The sequence below is a fragment of the Ochotona princeps genome, chromosome X, assembly GCF_030435755.1.
Source record: "Ochotona princeps isolate mOchPri1 chromosome X, mOchPri1.hap1, whole genome shotgun sequence".
NCBI lineage: Eukaryota > Metazoa > Chordata > Mammalia > Lagomorpha > Ochotonidae > Ochotona > Ochotona princeps.
In genome coordinates, this window is record NC_080865.1 from 90376896 (window position 1) to 90401407 (window position 24512).

At 40.0% G+C, this 24512-nt stretch overlaps 1 protein-coding gene across 1 annotated transcript in view; it reads right to left on the reverse strand.

Moving 5' to 3' along the window:
* Nucleotides 1–15172, reverse strand: part of LOC101522482 (olfactory receptor 1052-like) — a 37077-nt gene extending 21905 nt beyond the window's left edge. Inside the window, exons 1-2 of the mRNA XM_058659166.1 lie at nucleotides 15004–15172; nucleotides 14630–14695 (exon numbers count right to left, since the gene is read on the reverse strand). Of these exons, the coding sequence (XP_058515149.1) occupies nucleotides 14630–14695; nucleotides 15004–15172 (235 nt within the window). The remainder of the gene's footprint in view (nucleotides 1–14629; nucleotides 14696–15003) is intronic.
* Nucleotides 15173–24512: the final 9340 nt, after the last annotated feature.

A 24512-nucleotide genomic window follows, 5' to 3' on the forward strand; every position in this document is an offset into this window, starting at 1 on the left:
CATGTACCTACTGATTCAATCTCCAAATGACTACAACAGGGAGGGCCAGTCCTGGTAGAAACCAGGGGTCAGGAGCTTCATCTGTGTCTCCCACATGAGGGCAGGGGACCAAGGACTTGAACCATCTTCTACTGCTTTCCCGGGGAGCTCGAGCAGAAGCAGAACAACTGGGATTTGAACTGGCATCCATATGGGATGTTGGCATTGCAAGTGGCAGTTTAACTCACTATACCACAGTGCCAGACCCTCTGAAAAGTATTTTTGTAGTTCAAACCCACCCAACTTGGACTAGTCTTGCTTCATTTCGGATTGTTTTGTTTACCCTTGTTCAGCTGTTGCATTGAAAACACTTTTGTGGGGGTGAAAATGCATAAACGTCCACATACACACTTCCCCTAAATAGCTTGTTTGTTAGACATAGCTGCTTTGGGGTATGGTCCCAATCACCTAGGCTTTGAAAGTTATAAATTTCTGCTTCTTGAATCTGTTTCCACTGATGGAATAACATAAACTTGTAAGAAGGCATAGGAGTTAAGATTTGTCAAAATACAGCTCAGACATCTAATAGTGCATACTTTATAGTACCGATGCTCAAATATCTCACTTCTGATATCACCTTTCATTAGTACCCCTATGTGTTGGTGCCTCACTTATGTAATATCAGGAAACACTTGTTGAAGCTAATCGCTACAAAGTTGTGTGCATGTGAAAGAAAAAATTATTTTTCCTTAAGGACATGAACATGTGAGAACTCTTCCGGAGGATCTGCTGATCAGTGAACTTGGCAGGTAATCTGCTCCTTTTCCTCCACAATTCCGTTTCCTTCTTTTCTCTGCCCTGTTAAGGGTGTTTGGGGGGGGGGGCGGGGGGAGAAGAAAAGGCAAGAAGGGGAAACTGTGTCCATGGGCCAATGCCATACTCTTCTGCCTTTACTTCCTTCTCCTGGATCCTGAAGAACAATTTCAGTAGTGCTTCCTGTCCTGTGTAAACGAAGCAACAAACCATTCATAATCCTGGTGGTCCACCTCAGAGCCATTTCCAATGAAGCTGCGGGTAAGAAATATGCTCTGCGTTAGCTGGCAGGCTGCTGCAAACAGTCCCAGTGTTTTTCCCACACTCTTACTGAGCAGAGGACTCAAAACTATTTTATTCCTTTTCTCCTTCTTCTCACATTTCCTTATCTCCAACAAGAGCCACCTCCACCACCACCTCCAGATGACCCCTCCTTGCTAACACAATCTTCTGAAATAAAGTCACCTACCCACACACACAAACATAGGTGAACTGATTAGGCAGAATGTAATTTTACTGTCACGAACTCTCTCAAAGCTGGAAATTGGGAGATATCATGAATTATACATCAAAACACACACACACACACACAAAACCCACTGTTTTGGATGAGAAGAAATTTTATCATTTCTACTACCCACCTTCTAGTCATGGAAGATCACATCTCCACTATGACAGACAAAACTGTACCCAATTACAGATTATAGAATTGTTGTATGTCAGTGTGAAGGGAGTGCAGAGAGAATGTAGTCCAAGCACCTCGTTTTGCAGAAGTTGTGAAACAATGCCCAGAGAGACAATGTTCTAAAGGTCGCTCAAAAGGGAGACTTAACATCGTAGGCATGCTTGTAATGCTCTTTGCTGAAACAAACAACTGTATATTTAACGCCAAGCTTAACTGTATATGGATCTACCCCTGAAATGAAGAAACACCCATCTCTTTTCACAGCACAGATGACCCCGTTCACCATGTTTGAATACCCCTGTTCTCTTCGGCACTGCTTTGCAGCTTGTTGTCAATTCCCAGGACGCTTTCCTTCCCTTGTCTCTGAACAGCTCCCAAGCATGAGGAATCCTTAAATGCATTTGCTATGACGTATGCTGAGGCAGCCTTTCAGAGAAAAGGTCAGTGTCAGTGTCCTCTGTTTCCAAATACGACTCTTTTACAAAATGAGACATTCCAATACTGAATACCAATTGCCTAAAGACTTACAAATCTCCTCTAGGAAAGCCCAAGACTGCCAAAGAAGTGGCAAGTCCAACGATAGTTGCAATATTATTTATCAAACTGAAAAAAAAAAAAAGGAGCACAAAATGGGCATGAAGAAACAGCATCTGCTGGCCTGGAGGATTTTGTTGATAGGTCTGCGGGAGGTAAACATGACTCCTCATTCTTCTGTCCTTAAACTTATTTCTCTTGTGCCTTAGAAAGTCAGTTATGTCTAAGAGCTACTCTCTGGTCACTAAAAAATAGGAGTCAAATCTCTAGAGAACTACAGAACAAAGAAGTGGAGTCACAGAGAGAAAAGCGATTATTTGTATCCACTTTGCCTTGTAGTTTCTGATGTTAGTCATTCTCTGTTACCTATATGTCTGGTCTGAATGCTGAGTCACACTCACTGCTTTGCTTACGCACTGTCACATGCATTGTTAATCAGATGGTACACACGAAGACCTTTCTGTAACACCTAATCCACATTGCTTGGTCTCAACCTTGTTAACCCTTGATTTTAGCCAAAAGGCCGAGAGGCGATAATCTCAACCTTTTTTTTTTTTACAAGCTTGGAAAGCTCAACTTTTTACCTCTGTATGTTTTTCAAGTGGAATTTTGACTTGTAGAAAGTTTCCCCATTTTCCTTTAATTTTTCATGTTTCATTCCGAAATCACTTTGCTCCTAGTGTCTTCTGTAATCCCTACTACCATATCAAATTATTTCTTCCGTATGCATTTTATGCTTTCAGTTCCATCATTCACAAATTGTTGCCTACCCATTTTTCAGGTACTGTGCTTAGCATTGATACTAGAGCAGAATTTATAGACTAAGAAAGAGAAGAGTTCCAGCAAGTAGTTTTTATAGGAGATGGATAGGTGGCTATAGCATGTAACTGCAAGGAATCTAGCCTTAAACTGAGAGGTCATATGAAATGTATTTGAAAGGACCAATTAAATTGAGACCTGAAATCAGAATATGAATTAACCAGAAGAGGTTATTTCCTTTCAAAGAATACAGGCGGAAGGAAAGACAATGAGGCACAAAGTAACTCTGGCATTTAAGAGGAAAGGATAAAAGGGGAGAGTGGTAAACCTAAGAATTCAGAATAATGTCAGACATAATAGTTCACTTTAATAATTTTAGACCTTAAAATAAGCAATAGGAAGTCACTGAAATACATTAGCAAGGAACCTCTTTGAAGGAAACAAAAAATACACACTGATCCATGAGACTAGCTAGCAATGGGGGATGGGAATAAGTGGATACTTTTGAAAGAAATTAAAGGTGGAGTAATTACAAGATATAAATAATTGAATCTTAAGAAACAGTTAAGGAAAAATGGAAAACAGCCCAGATGGGCTTCAGGCAGTGAGCTTGTTAGACGATGAATATACAGGTGGAGATAACAAATAGTAAGTTAGGTATATAGTTTTGTGGCTCAGAAAAGACAAGTAAGCCAGTGATGAGAAGAATTATCACTGTAATGACAGAAGTGGAAGCCCTGAACATGGGTAAGTTTATTCTAGGAAGAGCGTAGAGTAAGCAATGAAACATCTGTGACATTACAATGCATACTTAAGTATTACATAGAAGAATCATGAGAAGAGCTGGAGAAGGAAGGGTTAGAGAAGTAGAAGGAAAAGCAAGGGAGGGAGGGACTCAAAAATTCAAGGAAAGAGGATAAATTCAGATACAATGTGATTATCTGAGGTGAATACTATAAACTTGCCAAGATGGGTGAATTTAGTAATATGTGTCATGGTGACCGTATCAAGAGATATTTCAGTGGAATTATGTAGGGCAGAAGACAGATTGGAGTGGGCTGAGGTGAAGAAATGCAGACAGAAATATAGACAATTCAAGAAATATTTGTTTAATGGTGGGAATGAGAGAGTTCACTAAATTAAGAGGTTTAAGAATGCAGGGGTGGGGGAGGTTGTGGTATGTTGCAACACTGGACAGACTAAACCATGTTTACAAACCTAAGACAGAATCCAGTAGACAAGGATTGGTTTTAGGTATAGCATAGTTTCCAGGAGCCAGAAGAAAGAATTGCCCTTTAATGGCAAGAAAGGTATCCCTCCAGATCAACCTGAAGGGGAAAAAAAGGGATTACTGAAATGTCTGGGGTCACCAGGTTTGGTAGTAGTGTTTTCTCTAGATTTAGTGATAGAGGCTTGGACGTAAATTTGAATACGTCATGAGGACATTTGCTGAGATTAGAGGAGAACGATAAGAGGAAAGTTTTCTCAGATAACTTTGGATCAACTTTCACACATGTCATTTTTTCTTCTCCCTGAGGTTCCCCATGATTATTAAGAGATGAGATAATACACTGGGTAAGAACATGGAATCTGAAGCAAAGTATCTTGGTATGAATCTTGTTCCCACCATCACCTGGCTGTGTAATTTGGGGGTAATTCACTGAAGTTTTCTGCCCCCAGTTTCCTCTTGTATGAGAAAATGGTTGGAATTGTATCTATCTCATAATTTTATTCTAAAAGTTAAACGAGTTAGCACACATGAAGGGCTTAGAGCAATACAACAAATGGTAAGCATTCTGTTGTCCCTTTGGTTAATATTATTCAAATTTCATCAGTTTGCTATTGTATTGCATGAAGATGCTATGAAAACTGTTCAACATTCAAGAGGGTGAAATTTTTTCCCAAAGTGGATAGTTTAGTTTTCAAATTTGAGTGAGTATACAACAGGGGCACACTATTTGTTTCTATTCTCAGTGATATATATATATATATATATATATGTTCTAGGAAATCAGTGACTACTGAATGTAACCCAGTAGGGAGGCTATGGTCCATAGAGGATGGAATTAAAGTGGTTTCTAATAAGGAGGCTTGAGTCTGTGTCCTGAGTCTCAGGGGTATTCTTATTTGTAAGTTCAGAAGCACAGACAACACAACCAATTGAAATTTACTATTCCAGCCCAGCTTTCTGTCTTTTCTATATTACAAAGAGGAAACTTTCACCTATAGATGAAAAAAATCACCAACTATTTTTTCAGTCAAGTGAAACTGTTGCTTTCTGGAATAACTTTGGAAATGGTCACATAATATCTGGGTAAGTGTCTTAAGAGGGGTGACCTCAACTTGCAAACATTCACTTCCCACATTCACTGCAAAGGCATTGTGTTAACTTAGTGACTTGACTATAAAAGATAAAAGCCTGAGAAGAGATAGACATCTGGCTATAAAAGATGGCGACAGTGTTGGGGAGAGATGAAAACAGTCAGTTAAGTGGTGCTAGCTGATACAATGCCTTGAGGGTCATATCAGGAATGGGGGTTGTCAAGCTTTGCTAACACAATCTACATTAATGAAAAAGCACAAATTACAGGAAAAATAATAATGTGCTACTTCATTATTTTAGTACATTCTGTACATATGAAATGGCTCAGTGTTGCCTGGCAGAGATCCCATCAGACCCGTTCCTGCCTGACTTATAATTAACACATTTATTTGTTAGCATGCAAATTAGCACAGCCATAGTACTCAGGAAAAAAATGTTACTAAATAAGTGCCACATTCTTTCCATAATCTTGGTCCAACTATTCATCAGTGTTATCCAATGCACATCATAGAATGCACAAAGTTTAACAGCAAACCAGCCAAAAACAAGAAGTAAATTTATACAATGGAAGCATAGTTTTGTTAGATTGGAAGGACATGATAAGGAGCCAATGTGTATATTGAATCTCGAAGGAACACAAAGCAGTTTACATTTTGGTACATTTTGGAATTTAAAAAAAAAAGGTAAAGCTTCCTATTCTTAAGCACATTTGGTATTATTTAGACTTAACACAGGTATGAGAAAAACTTCTTGCAGATAAGATTCAAAGCCTAGTTCTACTACTTACTAGCTCTGTGACTAATGGAGCAAACCCTTGCATACCTAGAATACAGATGATGCAATTAACAACACCCATTCCTCATGCAAATTGTGATATAAGCAGTATAGTGGCAATGCAGTGTCAAGGATTAAGTATGAAGGCTCTAAGATCAGACTGATTGAGTGCACTATCCTGGATCCACTGCATTATGTATCATTTTAATCATCTCATGTCGACCTTCTTTTATGTTCTCACTCATTAACTGTGTCTCTTAGTAGTCCCACTTAACTCTCAAGGTTGTGTTCAATATTTGATGAGATAATCCAGGTAAAGCACTTCACATAGTAATCTATAGTAATCACAACATAGTAATCCATCAGTAAACTCAAGCTCTTAAAGTGTTAGCTGTATCTTCCTTCCTTTTGGCTTCTGCTCAATTACATCATTTATGGTCTTGTTAAGGATTCTAAACACAACCTCTGTGTTGTTTAATTTAATAGGCAATCTTACCTGTTGTCTCTGAAGTCTTTAATGTAAGTGAATGCTTACAATGGGGAAGATTGCAAGAAGATGTAAAGAGAATTAATTGAAAGATGAAATTTTGAATCAGATGCCACAAGGAGATGGTGTCATCTCTGGGGTGATAAAACATCAGTTTCCGAAATGGAGAACGTGCAACACACAGGTTATAAAAGACCCATGAAATCATTTGATCTGACCATGCCAAGAAAACCATATGTGGGACTTGAAATTCAATAAATTTATATAGCAGACTAATTTTAAATTGATAATTTTGTGCAGGCCTCAGCTCATGTTGTAACTATCTAAATGGTCCTTGGTAGGTTCTCCTGCCTTGAATCATCATATATATGTTGGATATGTGCCTTTCTAAAAATAGGAGCTGGTTTAAATTTAACCTGAAGATTTCTTTTTGCCTTCAGAATCTGCAATCTTTTTAAATTAGTGAATAGTAATAGTTACTATTTGTGCAATAATTAAACCTGACATTTTACACAGAATCTTGTAAATCTCACAACACTCCTGTAAACCAGAAACTCTTTGTAGCTTAAACTGGGTGAAAAGCTTAGAAGAGGGCCCGGCGGCGTGGCCTAGCGGCTAAAGTCCTCGCCTTGAACTCCCCGGGATCCCATATGGGCGCCGGTTCTAATCACGGCAGCTCCACTTCCCCTCCAGCTCCCTCTTGTGGCCTGGGAAAGCAGTCGAGGACGGCCCAATGCTTTGGGACCCTGCACCTGTGTGGGAGACCTGGAAGAGGTTCCAGGTTCCCGGCTTCGGATCGGCGCGCACCGGCCCGTTGCGGCTCACTTGGGGAGTGAAACATCGGATGGAAGATCTTCCTCTCTGTCTCTCCTCCTCTCTGTATATCCGGCTTTCCAATAATAATAAAATCTTTAAAAAAAAAAAAAAAGAAGAAAAGCTTAGAAGAGCACAGAAACATGATCATACAGATAGGTATACATTCAGAATGTTCCTTTTTCATTCATTCACTCCTGTTCAGGTACAATTAATGTTTATTGACCACCTATTGCACCAGACTTTATGTTTGGCAGTCATGTATAGCCCTGAATGTGGAAATTCAAGCCCATGCTCTTTTGAAACCTGTTTAAAAAAATAGGGAAATAATATAACCAAGAAATGGCCAAGCTCAAGGCCTGATTCTATTCTCTATCATGGTACAGTTATGCCACTTCACAATTTTATAGTGAAATTAAGTTCTTTTCTTTTCAGACACAACACAACCACACATGAAGGAAATCAGACTACTATCTGGGAATTCTTCCTTCTAGGACTCATGGTGGATCTGAAAACAGCAGCTCATTTTATTTAGTCATCTGGTCACCATGGTAGGAAACTTATTCATCATTCTGGCTATTATTAGTAATACTCACATCCAAAGCTGTATGTACTTCCCCCCGCTCATCTATCCTTTACTGACATGTGCTTCCCAGCCACTGCAGTACCCCGAACACTGGCAGATATTATAAACCAAAGCCCAAGCATCTCCTTTGCAGAATGCCTTATATAAATGCTCCTGGTGGACCTAGCTAATTTCCTTTTGGCAGCCCTGGCCTATGACAGGTACATTACCATCTGTCGCTCACTATACTATGCTGCATTATTGACTCCTAAACATTGTGCTGTGTTCCTTGCGACTCCCTAGGTTACCTCCAGTTTTATCTCAGTGGTGCATCTCAGTAAGCTGACCCCCTCGGCTCTCTGTGATTGGAGAGTAATCCCACGCTTCTTCTGATACCCGGAACCCATTTTAACACTTGATTTTTCAGATATCCAAATCAACTACTTGGCAATTCTAGTTGTTGGTGGAGCAGTTCTCTTTATGGCCTTCATTTTCACTCTTGTTTCCTATGCCCTTATTGAAAGTACTGTGCTTCAGGTTCCCATCAGCCAAAAGGAAGTGGAAAACTTTTGATATGTGGTTCCTATCTCTCTACTGTGTCTCCCTTCTATGGATCCTTATTGAACTCTACTTTCTCACCTCTTCTGCCTACTTAGTAGAAAAGGATAACGTGGTTGCTGGCATGTATACAATTGTAAGACACATGATGAACCCATCCATCTGTAGTCTAAGAAAGAAGGACATGTAAGGAACACCGAAGAGACTACTCAGTAGAAAAAGCTCACTTTGAAGTCCACGAGTCATACCAAAACAGACATCTGTGTCAGGTGCTTAACCTAGGACAAGCTTGTAGACAATCCAGAACCCAAGGTTACTGTGTTATCTTAGTGATTGTCTGCCTATAAATTTCTTCCCCGGAATGTCACGGAAGATTCTAGACCATACTCATTTCCCATAGGAAAACTATTAACAAAAAGCACGAAATAAAACACTTCGTTGTGCCATAGTTTCTACCACTTACATGCAGAGTCGTATCTGAAATTTCATAGCTGTGTAGTCATTGTTTAATAATTGTTGATTTCTTAAAATTTCTGTCTCCTTTCCCCTTCCAACAAATCTTATGTTATATCATGGGGCGGGGAGTGCAGGATGGGAGGCAGGAATTAATAATGGTGCCTCACAAACTTAAACAAGAGTGTTTCAAAAATTTCATGATGAATAAACTTGAAAAATAAATTTGTACTATGATTACAGCACAGTGGGTAAAGATGCTGCCCATGACAAAATGAGTGCTGATTTGTGTCACAAATGCTCCACTTCCAAATTCAGCTCCATGTTAATGGCTGGAAAAAACAATGGAAAATTCCCTAATTATCTGGGTCCCTAAAATCCACGTGGGAGATGAACCTTCTGGTCCTCACTGTGAGCTGACCAATACATTTATTTTGGTGCCAAGAAATTAAAACCAATTCACAGATTTTTCCTGGTACATACTATCCATGAACTATTTCCCTCTCAGGTTGCTCTCACTCCCAGATTATGCATTTTCCAGGTGGTTCTGTGATTTAACTTGACAGAATTAGCCTCCAGTGCCAGTTTCTGCCAGCTGATGCTGCGGCTAAGCCCAAACAACCCTCACCAACTCTAATTTTGTTTGCACCAGTGAGAACAATCAACCAAGCCTGGCTTTTCCCTGATCTGGTCCACATGAGGTGCACAGGTGTTGTAGCCCTGCCCAGTCTGGTCTGCCCCCATCCCAACCCACGCTCTCCAGTGGGAGTAGCTGTCCAGCAAGGGAACCACCTCTTAATCCCCTGCTGGCTCCGCCCCCTCCCTTCCTGGTTCTCACGTGTGCTGGTTGGGTGTTATGGTCACATCTGGTACAGGCAACCTCACCTTGGCATTCCGCATTGTGCACTGGTTTTTGTCGTGACCAAACCTGGCTCGACCCACACTCTGTTCTGGTGCTCAGATTTGCCAGTGGATGATGTGAACTGATTCAACCTGGTCTTCTCCTGACCCATGCCAAATGTATGCCAGTGGGAAACTTTCCATGGCCTATTCTGGGCTGTTTTCTATCATGCTTCTTGAGCTAACCTACAGGGTCTGTGTCCTGTCAGAGGAGTTGCCCAGGCTCTTCCATCAGAACCCATCCCAATGCCAGATTTTGCGCATACCAGTGGGTCCATGAGTCAGACCTACTCAGTTCACCTCCTGTCCTAGCAGGAACAGTGGCTTTTCCTAACTGGCCTTCAACCCAGCCATGGCTCGCCCATATCCACATACAGCTCACATACGGCTTAGTAGGGGTTGAGACCTAGCCTAGTCCATCCCACATCTCCCCTGGTCCTCCAGGACAACAGATGGTGTTGGGGTCTGATCCGACCTGGTGCATCCAGTCCCAGTCCACACTTGTGCCTAGGGAGACTACAAACGTTTCCTGATCAGAAGGCAGCCCCCATTCCAGCCCATGCGCCCATTGGTGGGAACCTCAACCCAGTTAGGATGTCCTCTTAGTTCTCCAACCATGCCTGTTCCCAGCCATAGATCACGCGCCTGCCAGTGGTTGCTCTGACTCAGCTTAACTCAGCCCGTCACCTGTCCTGGCCTCTGCCTTAGACACTGTGGCTTAGCATCCCTGGCTCACGCAGACTAGTAGGTGCAAGAGCCTAGCTCAGCATGACCTGTGCTCCATACTGGTTTCTAGTTTCAATTGTGGACTAAGATTTGCTCAGTCCTGTTCAGTACACCCTGTTCCATTACCAATTGACACATTAGCCAGCTGTTGAAGCTACTTTGCCCAGCTCGTCCGACCCCCAGATCTGGATCCCACGTTCACCAGCAGGAGCTATGACTCGCCAGGGGAGTTTCCCAAGTTCCTCCACTTGATCCACTCCCAACCCAGTTCTCATACATGCCAATGGGTTTTACCAGTGCCCGGCTCAGTCTGGCTTTTCATTTGGCCATGTATGAGCTGGTGAATGCTGTAGCTGGCCCACCCCACACCCTATTCAGGATGCACATTCGGGTGCTGTTGCCTTGACCAGTCCAGACTGTTGTGGGTCCCTTGGCCTGTGATTGATGGCAAGCTCCTTGGTCACACCTAGTTTAGTCCATCACCACCCAAACTCTTGAGCTAACCAGTGGGGCTAAAATTTCCACAGGTTGTGGCTCACACATCCCCCGGCAGAATCTACCCCCAGAAATGGTTCTCGAGTGCTAGTTAATGTCATGGCCCTGCCTAATGTGACCCGTCTGCTGATCCATCCTCATGTCAGGTAATAGGATATCCTGCTGGACGAGCCCCGAGCCTTAGCTTTTGCATGAACTGGTGTTCAGTGCTCAGCACTGTTAAGTGATTACAAGTCCTTCAAAGGAAAAGTTACTGTCATTGGGCATCTTTAGGATTGACTCACATCCCAGAAGCACTGTGGGTTCAACCAGGAACTAGCTAAGCAGCGATTCAAAGAACAAAAACCCCAGAGCTCCCCGGCCGGGTGGCCAGCAGGCAGAGCCTGGCACCAAATGGTGCACTGGCCCGGGGACAACTCAGCACATGCACATGGTGGCTGGCGTGTGGGATCCGGTTATGAGATGCCCCATCCTAAGGCCCATGGTCAATTAATTTAAATATGCTTCTGATAATAGTGCTTTATTTTAAATGTAGAAACTAAAAAATGCTTAGTCTAAAATCTCATGGGCCAATTAGAGAGCTCACCAGGGCTTCTAGTATCCAGGAGAGAAGCACTTAATTGTGACTGTGATCATGTGATCATATACTTACCATGTCATGCTACAATTAAATATCAGAAAGTTAAATGTGTAATCTGTACTAAGGGACTGTACTGCTGTGATATCATGGGGACATAGTTGGAGAGAGGGAAATGGCAAGGGAGAAAGGGGAGGCGAATGGAGAGATCTCTGTATCTACAAAACTGTATCAAAGAGGGCCCGGCGGCATGGCATAGTGGCTAAGGTCCTTGCCTTGAATGCCCTGGGATCCCATATGGACGCCGGTTCTAATCCCGGCGGCTCCACTTCCCATCCAGCTCCCTGCTTGTGGCCTGGGAAAGCAGTCGAGGATGGCCCAATGCTTTGGGATCCTGCACCCATGTGGGAGACCTGGAAGAGGCTCCTGGCCCCTGGCTCCAGATCGGCACAGCACTGACCGTTGCGCTCACTTGGGGAGTCAATCATCGGACGAAAGATCTTCCTCTCTGTCTCTCCTCCTCTCTGTATATCTGACTTTATAATAAAAATAAATAAATCTTAAAAAAACTGTATCAGGGAAAAAATTTAAAAATTCGACTTGAAAAAACATTATTGTGAAAACATACGGTTTAAATCTGCGGGCCATTAAAAAGTGGTAGGTGAAGATTTAGATTTAGAGTCAATTACATCTTACAAATGTATAACACATCACTTACGTAGTCAAGTGAAATGCCTATCCCTCAGAATTATTGTCAAGAGCAAAAATCGACCCCCTCTTCTAAATTCTGCCTCTAATATAACTCAGCAAAACACAACAGCACATCATCTATCTGTAAAACTACAACATGAAATAGAAATGAGACCTGAATTTACAGATACATCATTTTAAAAAAAGCCATGAGCATCATAATAGGGCTTAGTGGCATGAGCTGAATCACTAAGCATGTGCACAAGGCCAATTACTCGTTGTCATGGAGCAATGATCGGGATTCTGACACTAGCTCCATGGGCATCTTTTCCTTTTCATTTTTGTGAGTCTCCATTTACCAAATAAGGAGAATGGACTATGCACTTTCAACATATTTTTTTACTTCAACATTCTGGGGTTATATTTTAGTATATTTTTTTGATAAAAATATTGCCTAACACCAATGCTTAATATTAGCTTATACTATTTGTGAGAAAATCAAAATCACATTAGAAGCATTTGTGACTTCAAGTTAACCCAGCTCAAAGGGTGACCACAGCTCTCATGTCAGGAATAATAACTTAATACAGGTTATTGTTCCTTGGAGCAAAATGTGTTCTTTGAGTATTACATAGCACAGTATATTATTTTTAATATTTCTTTAGGAGTCATACAGAAGGCCAAATAAGATGTCATACTTAATTTGAAGAAATTATACCATCATAGATCCACTAGTTTACAGCTTTTTCTTATTACAATGCAAGAAAGGAAAGGTCTACAGAAAAAAAAAAAAAACCAGAAGTTCCAACTTTTGAATGTAAATAGGCAACTACATTTTTCTTTTTTCTCTCTGGTGCAGCAGAGTTTTATGAAGCACTCACAGAAGAGATATTAGAAATCTAAATTCAAGTTAACTTCATAGAGATCTGAGAGTATCCGCAAATTCATTGGGTCATGAAATCCACATTTACATGAGAATATGTGTAACCCAAAAATTGAACCTTTGTTCAGATAACTCTCCCAGAGTGTGTCTTCAGAGTAGAAGGATGAACTAGAGATTTTAGTTACATTGGATTTATACAAAACAAATATACTTAATACAAAAGGTAATACACACACACACACACACACACACACACACCCCTATACATAGATATCAAGTTACACAGGAACTACAATATTTAAATGTATCCTTACTGATGAAAATATTTCATACATGATTGAAATCAAAAGTATGCTTTGTGACATACTTACCAAATAACATTTTGTAGAACAACTACTAAATTTTGGGCCCCGCGGCGTGGCCTAGCGGCTAAAGTCCTCGCCTTGAAAGCCCCGGGATCCCATATGGGCGCCGGTTCTAATCCCGGCAGCTCCACTTCCCATCCAGCTCCCTGCTTGTGGCCTGGGAAAGCAGTTGAGGACGGCCTAAAGCTTTGGGACACTGCACCCACGTGGGAGACCTGGAAGAGGTTCCAGGTTCCCGGCTTCGGATTGGCGCGTACCGGCCCGTTGCGGCTCACTTGGGGAGTGAAACATCGGATGGAAGATCTTCCTCTCTGTCTCTCCTCCTCTCTGTATATCCGGCTTTCCAATAATAATAAAATCTTAAAAAAAAAAAAAAGAACAACTACTAAATTTCAAATTGGAAACAAGGTGAAACTGAAAAAGTACAATAATGTTAAATGTCAAATGCCAAAAATAATTGAGGACATACATAAACACTTGTGAAATAAAGATCACAAATAAAAGCTAAAAGATTTGTAGAAGTTTCAAAATTATAATTTTGACCATTTCCTCCCACATCAAATGTGAACTGGAAAGAAGGTTAAGAACAGCTTACATCCATGTTATAGATACTCCCCCACTGTACCTTGGCATGCTTGAAAAACAAGAGCTCCTGAAAGAGAAAAAGAGGCCAGCAAGAGAGAAGGAGCTAGAAGAAGAAAAAAGGGCAAGAGGAGTCAAGTGCCAGTGCGGGTTCCTGGGAGCCTGCTGACACTGCAAGGTGCCCACCATAGGCTGCTCATTCACTGATCTCTGACCTCTCCCCATGCCCACAGCACAAGCTCCCTTTCTGGGGAAGCCTGCTCATGGAGGAAGTCCTCCAGCTGACGTTCGTTGTACGATTGACTCACCCCAGCTCCCTTGGGATGCCTGGGAGTGGCTGGGGAAATGACCAGGAAATGGATGGATGGATGGATGGATGGATGGATGGATGGATGGATGGACGGACGGATGGTACATGCCCTGGCAGATCCCAGCAGTAGACTCAGTAGAGGAAGCTGGGGCCACTGCAAGAGGCCGAGGCAAGATGGCTTCCCTCACAACCTGCACATGGTGGCACCGTGCCTGCCGTGGTCACCCTCAGAGAGATGCCTGGCTGCAAGCAAGCGCCAAGCTTCTTGCTATGCTAACAAGAGCAAAGTGACGCCTAGGACACAGCATCCTTGCTCAATGTCTCTCTTCCACAACGGTAATTTGCCACATCAACTTACCTTCCCAGACGCAAAGCGTCAGAGGGTTAGCTATTAAAAGACAGACATTTTCTCGCTCATTACAGCCTGCAATGTAAAACATCCAGAGATGCAAGGAGCCCTGTTTTCACCATTAAAACAGAAATTATTTCTGGCGGCTTTGGGAGAAAACGCAATTATTTTCCTTCCTGTTGCAGTGTTTCCACACTCACCTAGGGATGAGAGCACCCTGTTAAAACGGACTTGTCTTCCCTGGAAGGGTGCCAGCAAGCGATCTTCGCCAACCTGAGGGTTGGGAGGGGCTGGTCCCCGAGTCCTCACCCCTTGGCATTCGCAGTCAGCAAGGACAGAGGTAATTAGACAACACTGACTCACTGCCACTCACACGCTCTTGCACAAAGAGGCAACCTGGCAGGCAGAAGAGTGAACCGTCTGGGCATTGCCCACCCTTTCGGCAGTGGCCAGAGCCCATTTGGGCCAGATCTTGGCATTTTCAGCTAGACCGTCTTTGATCATCCAGTCAGGAATGGGCGTCTCCATAGAGCTTAAGATGGCTGTTCCCATGCCTTAGTGCACAGGCTTGAATGCCTCTCTGGCTTCTCATTCCAGCTTCCTGCTAATGTGCATCCTGGGAGGCAGCAGTGATGGCTCACCTAGTTGGATCCCTGCTTTGTCCCCATCAGTCCTCACATTTTCATGTCTAGGCACAGGTCTTTTGCCATTTGCCTGCTCCTACAGGAGAAGGGAGACACTTGCAGCCTGACCTACACTGCCACTGGCAGTCCATATTGATTCTGGTTCAAATTCAAATGCCTCACTTTTGACATAGCTATCTTATTTTGCCTGAGAAAATACTCAAGGATGGCCCAAATGTCTGTGCCCTTGTACCCATTTGGGGACTCAGATATAGTTCCTGGTTCCTGGTGTCTGCCCTGTACAGCCCTCTGTTTTCACAGCCATTTCGAGAATGAACCAGCAAATGTAAGGTCACTCTGTCTCTCTTTCTGTGTTTCCTCCATCTCTGTAACTCTGCCAGTCAAATAAAATAAATATAATATTTTAAAGAAGAAAAACAAAGTTGGATGAATCTTGCGTTTCTGGCTTACATAACTGATTTGAAGTGAGTTTCACCACTTACGTTAGAAAATCCATACTAAAGAGTAGGTTGTGAGGGAAAATACTAGTAGTTATTTTAAATTTCTAGCTCTCTGTCTCTGCTCCTCAAGCTTCAGAACTCTCATCTCTTTGGTCAGCTCCATCTGTTCAAGCTAGCCAACCACCACACAATTGTTTCAAATGTTAATAGTGTATTTTCATTTTCATGTGGATGCAGCTCAGACTGTAAAGAGAATAAGTCTCCATAGAGGCAACGTGTGTACAGTGCTAAATGTTCTGACCCAAAATTTAATCCACTATCAAGAAGTTTCCCGTTACGAAAGCACAGATATGTAAACTCTTTATTGAGAAAGTTAAGACCTTTTTAATTCAGATTTTTTGGAACTTTGGACCATATTTCGAGCTTTATGCCAAAGGAAAACAAGAACTATGTGGTCAGCCTAAAGCCTACTCAGGGGAATCGTTTTCTTCCTGGCACACTCATGTAGTGAAGTGAACTATCATAGTTATTTGACCACCTGCATCACCAATGACGCAAATGCCACAACCTCAGGCATCTGGACATGTTATTACACTTTTCTTTGTCAAGGGAGGATTTGTTGAGGCTGTCATTCTTAAAAGAGTTGTAATAAAAATGTCATGATCTACTTCCTTCTTAAGGTAGATGCAAAGCCTGGGTTGCCATGACACCAAACAATTTAATAAAAGTAGAAAATTCAATCAATCTATCAATCAGTCAATTCTTCCATTTCCAGAAGTATCAAATCACTTACCTGGGATAATACGATCTTTTTTTTTATTGTCTTTTGGGGGGACTGGAACTATTTTAACAACTTTCACTGTGGTGATAAAAATAATTACAAGAAACAAATGTCCTTCAAGTTTCCAGGTTTTTAGGATATTAAAAAAATACTCGTAATGTTGTTGAATGGGATTGAAAAATGTTCTAAAACTCACATACTACTTGAGACCTCTCACCAATGTAACCTATATTCATATTTCAAGCACCTAATACTAATAAAAACATGCCTGCAATAACAGGTTTACTGGGAGTACATGAAAGTCCAGAGTATCATCATTAACAGTATATCAGAATGATGGTTATAGGATGTTATATGTGTTGAAAGTTGTGTAACATAACGTAGTTACAGTGAACCACTTAAAAACACTTGCCACTTTGGGCAAACAGTGTGAATTTTTTGAAATCTTGTTTTCTGAATCAGTAAATTTGTGGCTGCTATGATGAATCTCTCTGACACTTTTGGGCTAGATTTGTTTATCTGTTTTCTCTATACAAATCTATGTATCCATTGATAATTCTATCATTGAAAAACTATTTGGTGCAGATAACAGTGAAAGATAAGTACAAGATACACATAAAAGTATAACACCAATGTGATGTATATGTGTGTATATGCATGTGTTTACATGTATGTATATGTATATGTATATGTATATGTATATGTATATCTATATGTATACATATGTAAAATTTTTGTATACTGGAATTAAATGTCTCCCAAATTTCTTTTGGACTCACACAGTTGGAAAGGCACATTATTAACAACTGATGTCCTTAAGAGCATTATGAAGCATAGTTTTCAAGAGTAATGGTTTTCTTAGTACTGAATTCAGAGAGAAATTTGTGCAAGGGGTCTTTGTAAAATTAGAAAATACAGTGTAGAGAACAGTGTCCTAAAAAGCAATCTGGCAGAGGAATACAATAAGAAGGTAGTTCCTTCATACTTTTCTTTTAGTAATGACACACTTCAATGTAGGCTGATAGTGCTAGGTCATAGGTTATTTTCATTAAACTAACTCTACAAAATGACAAAATAATATGGTCTAAATATATGTTGCTCTGATGGTTAGCTTGATTACTAAAAATATAAATCCAAAGAAATAAATGTATTTCATTTAAGCTATTACACATAACATTTCCCCCTCACAACTTAGCATTAGATAAGGTACAAATAACCAAAAATACTACTATACTCTTTTATGATTTATTGTAGGTAATGGTTTTCCAGGTTGCTAATTAAGGAACAACTTTTAAGATTTGTTAGTTGCCTAACTTTGAAGTGGATATTATGCCATGAAAATTACTCAGCTTAAATAATCATTTCTGAATGAATGGCCCAAATATGACTATCCTATGGTCTCCAAGGTATAATCTGATGGGCTGAAAAGGTTCCAAGTTCTATCACAAGGCCCAATATGTTTTTTTAAGTTTAAGAATGAACTTTTACAACTCAGTGTTTTAAGATGCATTCACAAAGTTGTGCAAATACCAACAATTATCTAATTTTAGAGCATTTTCATCAACCCAGTGTTTTCCATTTTTCCATTCCACCCAGCTACTATTTTGCTTTCTGTCTTTAATGCTTGCCCATTCTGTATATTTCATGTAAGTAGAATAATACAATATGAGGTTTTTTGTGACTGGCTTCAAGCATGTAGGGTCAAGGTTCATCTATAGGGCAGCATGTATTAATAATTCATTCCCTTTTGTAACTAAATATTTTCTAGTGTATGAATTTATCATTCTGTGGATGCATTCATAAATTGATGCATATTTGGGGGATTTGCCATTTCTGAACTACTATGATTAATACTAATAGTATTTGGTGTACAGGTTTTTGACCACGTTTTTAGTTGTCTTGGGTATATATCTAAAAGTGTAACTGCTAAGCCATAAAATAACTTTAATTCTGAGTGCTGACATTCTGATTCAATGGGATAAACCACCCCTCAGGACATCCACAGTCCATACTAACGTGCTGGTTTGAGGGCCAGCTACTGCACTTCTCATCTAGTTTCTTGCTAATGTGCCTGGGAAAGCAACAGAAGATGAAATAAGTAATTGGTTTCCTGCCACACAGGTGAGACGCATGGCTAGAGTTCCTGATCCAAGAATGTGTAACATCTGTCACTGCCTTACCAGGCATGCCATCAAAATAAATTAAAAATTACAAGGAGCCTTGTCTCTGCCATTAAACTGAAATATAAGTGGAAGTAGCATACGTACTCATCAGCTGAATGATTAAAGGAAATGTGATCTACACATGCTCCTCGAGTTATGATGTGGTTACATGCAATAAACCCAACACAAGATGAAAGTATTGAAAGTTAAGAATGTGTTAAATCAGCCTAAACTACAGGCCATCTTGTTTAGCAATACAGTATACTGTAGAGTATCATGTAGCTACCAGACAGTGGCAACAATCTGCCATTGCTCAACATTGCAAGAAAGAATTGCTTTGCATATCATTAGCTTGGGAAACCCAAAACTCAGACGTTGAAGTCCAGTTTCTATTAATGCATATCATTTTTACATCATCATAAAATAGAAAAGCCATTAAGTCAAATCATCATAATTTGGGGAAGGACTGTATATGCATACAGAAATATTACTCAGGCTTTGAAAAGAAAGGCTATCCTGTCACTTGCACTAACATTGGGAAAATGGATAGGGAAATGGAGAGGATAGAAGGGGAACTGCATCATGAAAACTAATTTTTAAAATAAATTTAAAAATAATTTAAAAAGTGAGTATAAAACATTTCTAACACATAGAAGATAATAGTGCAATGGTGATTAGCTCAGCCCAAGGTAGAAGAGTGTATTAGGAAAAGGGAGATGTTGACCAAGCAGCACAAAATTTCATTTAGATAACAGGAATAATCTTTAGTGATCTTATGCATAAAATTACAACTATAACACATAAAAAGTGTGCCAGCAATATTTCAAAATAGCTAAAATGAGATATTAAATATTCACCCCACAAAAATGCCAAATAAGTGGAGCGATGACTTTGCTAATCATCTTGTATTAACCATTTCACAATGCAAATGTGTATGGAAACATCACATTATATCCCCATAAATAAATAATGCATCCAATAAAATAAATAAAAGGAAGTTATATAGATGGAATCAGAAATTAAAGCACTGAGATCTCACTATACAGCTTCTAAAACGGCTAAAATTTGTAACATGAACAAAACCAAATCCTAACAAGATCATGGAGCAAAAGTTTCATTTACTGTTGAAATAATTCAAAATGGAATAACAACTTTGTAAAAACAATTTGGCACTTTCTTGTGTAACAAAATACATTCTTACCATATGATCCAGCAATTGTACTCCTTATACTTACTCAAATGAACTGAAAGCATAAACAAAAATCTGGACACATATCTGTACATCATTTTTATTAACATTTGCCAAAACTTCAATATGGCCAAGTTGAATTTCAATATCAATAGATGTATTGGTTAAAAAAACTGTAGTGCATTCATGTAATGAAATATTATTCAGCAATAAGACTAAGTGAGCCATAAATCCACTAAAGGACATGGAGGAAAAGTAAATGCATATTGCTAAGAGAGAGAGTTATCCAAAAATTCCACATACTGTATGAAACACACTGTCATTTGTAAGAGTTTGGGAGGGAATGGGAAATACATTGAGTGCATGAGATTTTTAGAGCAGTGATGTTATTCTGCATTATATTGTAACTTTGCGTAACTATCATAACATTATATATTTGTCCAGATCCACATAATATACAACCTCCAGAGTGAACTGTAATGTAAGCTATTAACTTCAGTTAATAATAAAGTATGGGCTCAAATTTCCACACTGATGCAAAAAAAAAAAAAAGTTAATCAAGATACAACCATGTGGATGGGTAAGGAAGTTTATGAGAACTCTCTGTACTTTTTGCTCAATTTTTAAATAAAACTGAAAATGTTCATAAATGAGGATATTCTCTAATAGCCATCCATTAATTTAAAAACATAATACAATGCGAAGATTATACTCATAGGGCACATCTGCAGTGATTTTAGTGTGGACAATTTACAAAGCAGGTGTTACTGGTTACTCACCACAGTCATAGAAACTTCAACAAAAGGACTACAGAACATCCAGTTTGAAGCAAAAGCAAAATAGCATATTTTCTTGTGGAATTTGTCTCATATATAATGATCAATAAGAGGTACAAATGCTTTGATACTTTCTCAATGCAAAAATGGGTGACAAAACAAATATATAGCCATTCTGAGACCCTCTATTTCATTTTGTGAAACATTTTTCTGACTATTTCACATACATATTTCGTCAAAAAGGAGGCTGGCATACATTATTGATGGATTGTTAATAAGGCCCATCATTTCAGAAGAGTAATGAAGCTTCCCTTCTAAAATAATTTAATAGCCTATATGCTAAGTTTAAAGCAATGAGGCTCTAGTGGTACAATTATAAGGATAAACAAATTTCAAGTGTTTGAGACCTTTATTGAAAATAATATTTAAATAGTTCGGGGCTAAGAATTTTTCATTAGGTGCTTCATTTGTTTAGAGTAATAAAATACTTTATAGAACATAAAAGAATATTACCATCTAGGGTGAATGAGAGGACTTAAAGAATGAAAATTAGGGAAAAGTTTACAGCCATTCTCTGGAGCTTGATGAATGGGCTGTTAATAGTTTCTGCTCAGTTTTTGAATGAACTGAAGAGAAATTAGAATAATTTCTCAGCTGTTTTTATTCACTCTTGAGATGATGAGAACTCAAACAGGACTCTATTTACTACCCACATCCCCTGATTTTTCCACTTTAGGGTGTAATGAGGTAGTCGTGCTGTAAAAGACAGATTCAACCTAGTACAAGATCAGTTATAAAAGGAATTGGGTCTTAATATACAAATGCCCTGTTACAAACCACTGACATTTTAAAGTCAGTATGGATAGCCTTGGAAGTCATTGTGCTTTCCCAAAGAAAAACAAATGTTTAGATTGATCACAGTAGTGAAAATTATGGGGACCAACGCTGTGATCAGGAAGTTATGCTAGAGATCAGAATCTCACAAATTTGCAGGATTGAAGCTAATAGCAAGAAGATATAAGAAAAGAAGTTGGCGACTTTGAACATATAGAACAGCTAAGGTATTGTCATTGATGTTGTTATTGAAATATATATTCTCTCATGGGAACAAGTAGTCAGTAGTAAACAAAAAAGCTTAGTTACTGTGAGTACCAGGAAGAGGATGAGTCACAAATGACAGCATCACAATGATAGGTCTTGGAGACCAAGGGCTAAAATTCTGCAGTAACAAGGATAATAAACAAACTGAATTTTAGCACACATCAAAGCAATTAAATAATCTGAAGCGGAAGCAAAATGCCTCCTGCCTTCCCTAAGAAAACTATCCAAGAGTAATAGAAATCTTATAAGCCAGGTGGGGAAGAAATGAGTACATGGAAATGTGGAGTTTATGATTGACACCCATAAGAAAAATTAGTCTCAGAAAACACATGGAAGAAAAGAAGAACACAAGATTATACTGTTCACTATAGGGCAGTGGTTATCAAAACAGCCTGGTACTGGCACAAAGACAGAGAGGAAGATCAGTGGAACAGAATAGAAACAACGGATGGAAACCCACACAGATACAGTCAATGAATCTTTGACAAAAAGACAGACAACAATCCAAGCAAATGGAAAGGTCTGTTCAATAAATGCTGTTGGGACAACTGGTTGATAGCCTGCAGAAACAAAAAGATAGACCCACATCTCTCACCATACACCAAGATCAAATCTAAATGGATAAAAGACCTAAACCTACATCCAGAAACCTTCAAACTTTCGGAAGAAAATGTTGGAAACACACTGCAACACTTAGGAGTAGGCCCTGACTTCCTAAAAAGGACTCCAAAAGCACTAGAAATCGAGACCAAAATAAATAATTGGGACCTCATCAAACTAAGAAGCTTCTGTACAGCTAGGGAAACAATCAACAAAAGTTTAAAAACAACCTACAGAATGGGAGAAGATCTTTGCACACTGCATAGGAGATAGAGGGCTGATCTCCAGAATATAAAAAGATCTCCAGAGAAACCAAAACACCAGAACAAACAAACTGCTCAAGAAATGGGCACGGGAAATGGGCAGACATTTCACAAAAGAACAAACCCAAATGGCAAACAAGCATATGAAAAAATGCTCAAGTTCCCTGGCAATAAGGGAAATCCAAATGAAGACAAAAATGAGGTACCACCTAACTCCAGTAAGGATGGCACACATACAGAATACCATCAACACTTGTTGGCGAGGATGTGGGGAAAAGGGAACCCTTCTCCACTGCTGGTGGGACTGCAGACTTGTACAGCCTCTATGGGAATCAGTTTGGCGAATACTCAAACAACTGAAAATCAACATACCATATGATCCAGCAATAGCACTCCTAGGGATATATCCAAAACATCTCCTACACAAGAAACCAACATGCACTCCTATGTTCATAGCAGCACAATCTACAATCGCAAAAACCTGGAAGCAACCAAAATGCCCATCAATAGAAGACTGGATAAGAAAGCTATGGTTCATCTACTCTATGGAATACTACTCAGCTATTAAAAAAAAAAAAAAAAAACGAAATGCAGTTCTTTGTGGTCAAATGGGCCCGACTGGAATCCATCATGCTGAGAGAAATGAACCAATCCCAAAAGGTTAAATTCCACATGTTTGCTTTAATCTGAGATGAAAAGATGACAACCTGGAAGATAGTACCTATATATTGTGATATTAGTGCAATCTCTAACAGCCTGTATCCAATGCAATAAGATAATGCGATATAATCTATAAACCAACAATTAATGTCAGAATACTTAAGATCTACATCGAAAAACTGTAAAGCCTACTATACCCTCAATACGCTATGTTAATCCGTAATTGGGAGGGAGTGCAGGGAAGTCTTTCAGGACCATAAAAAGAGTGAGGAAAAAGTACAATATAGCCTATCAAGATCAAATCTGGTAATTCATAGACAACAGACTCAAAGCGGCACTAAACAATAGTAAAACTACTATACCAATGCATGAGGGGGGAATCGGGTGCAATCCTGACAACCTCTTAACAGGAGGTCATGTGCGTGGAGCAGGGGGGCACTCCAGAGTGGAGCAGGTGGTAAGGAGAAAGCTTGGATCCCAACCATGAAGACTCCCAGACCTTCACCACAAACTATTAATACGAGCAACAAGGACTATATCCCAACTGCCAAGGAGGCCACAGGGAATTGGATGCCCTCGGAGGCCGAGTACTCTGAGGTCACCCACCCCCAACCGGAGCTTCCGCAGGGGATGGAAGAAGTCCAAACACTACCGTGCGAAACCAACGTCATCATAAAGACAGCCAGAAGCCCTGAGCAGTCCGCAGAAACAGAAGAACAATAAACGTCCTTCGGGACCAGGGAGGAGAGCTTTCTCTGGTCCGAGCCTGGCTCGACCTCTGGACCCCCGCCCTCCCTCGCAATGACCATCGGGATCACTCCGAAAACCCCTCATAGCAAACAATCATACAAACTAAAAAAAAAACTAAAATAAATAGACAAACAACAAAAAGTAGAGCTTGAAATCTGACAAGAAAGAGCTGGCGTGGATTGGCTCATGCCTCGCTGGGTGGGACACATAGATTAGTCACTCCTCACCATGGTGTTGAGGATTTTCCTGCACACACACCCCCTCCCAAAAAATGTTCTGCACCTTAAATGTCGACAAATATCTTGTTAGAGTTACAAGCCAGTCTAGATTATCCTAAAATCTGCCAAGATCAGCAAAATTATACTTCAACACAACAAATGGCTAAATACTAAAATGAAATAGACATGAGACAGCTGAATGGCACCTTATAGCCATTTTAAGGTATATAGCAGCCGGTCCTGTATATAAACTAAAATTGAAATGTCAATGAGCTAATCAGAGGTTGTGGTTAAGAACTTGCTTTTTT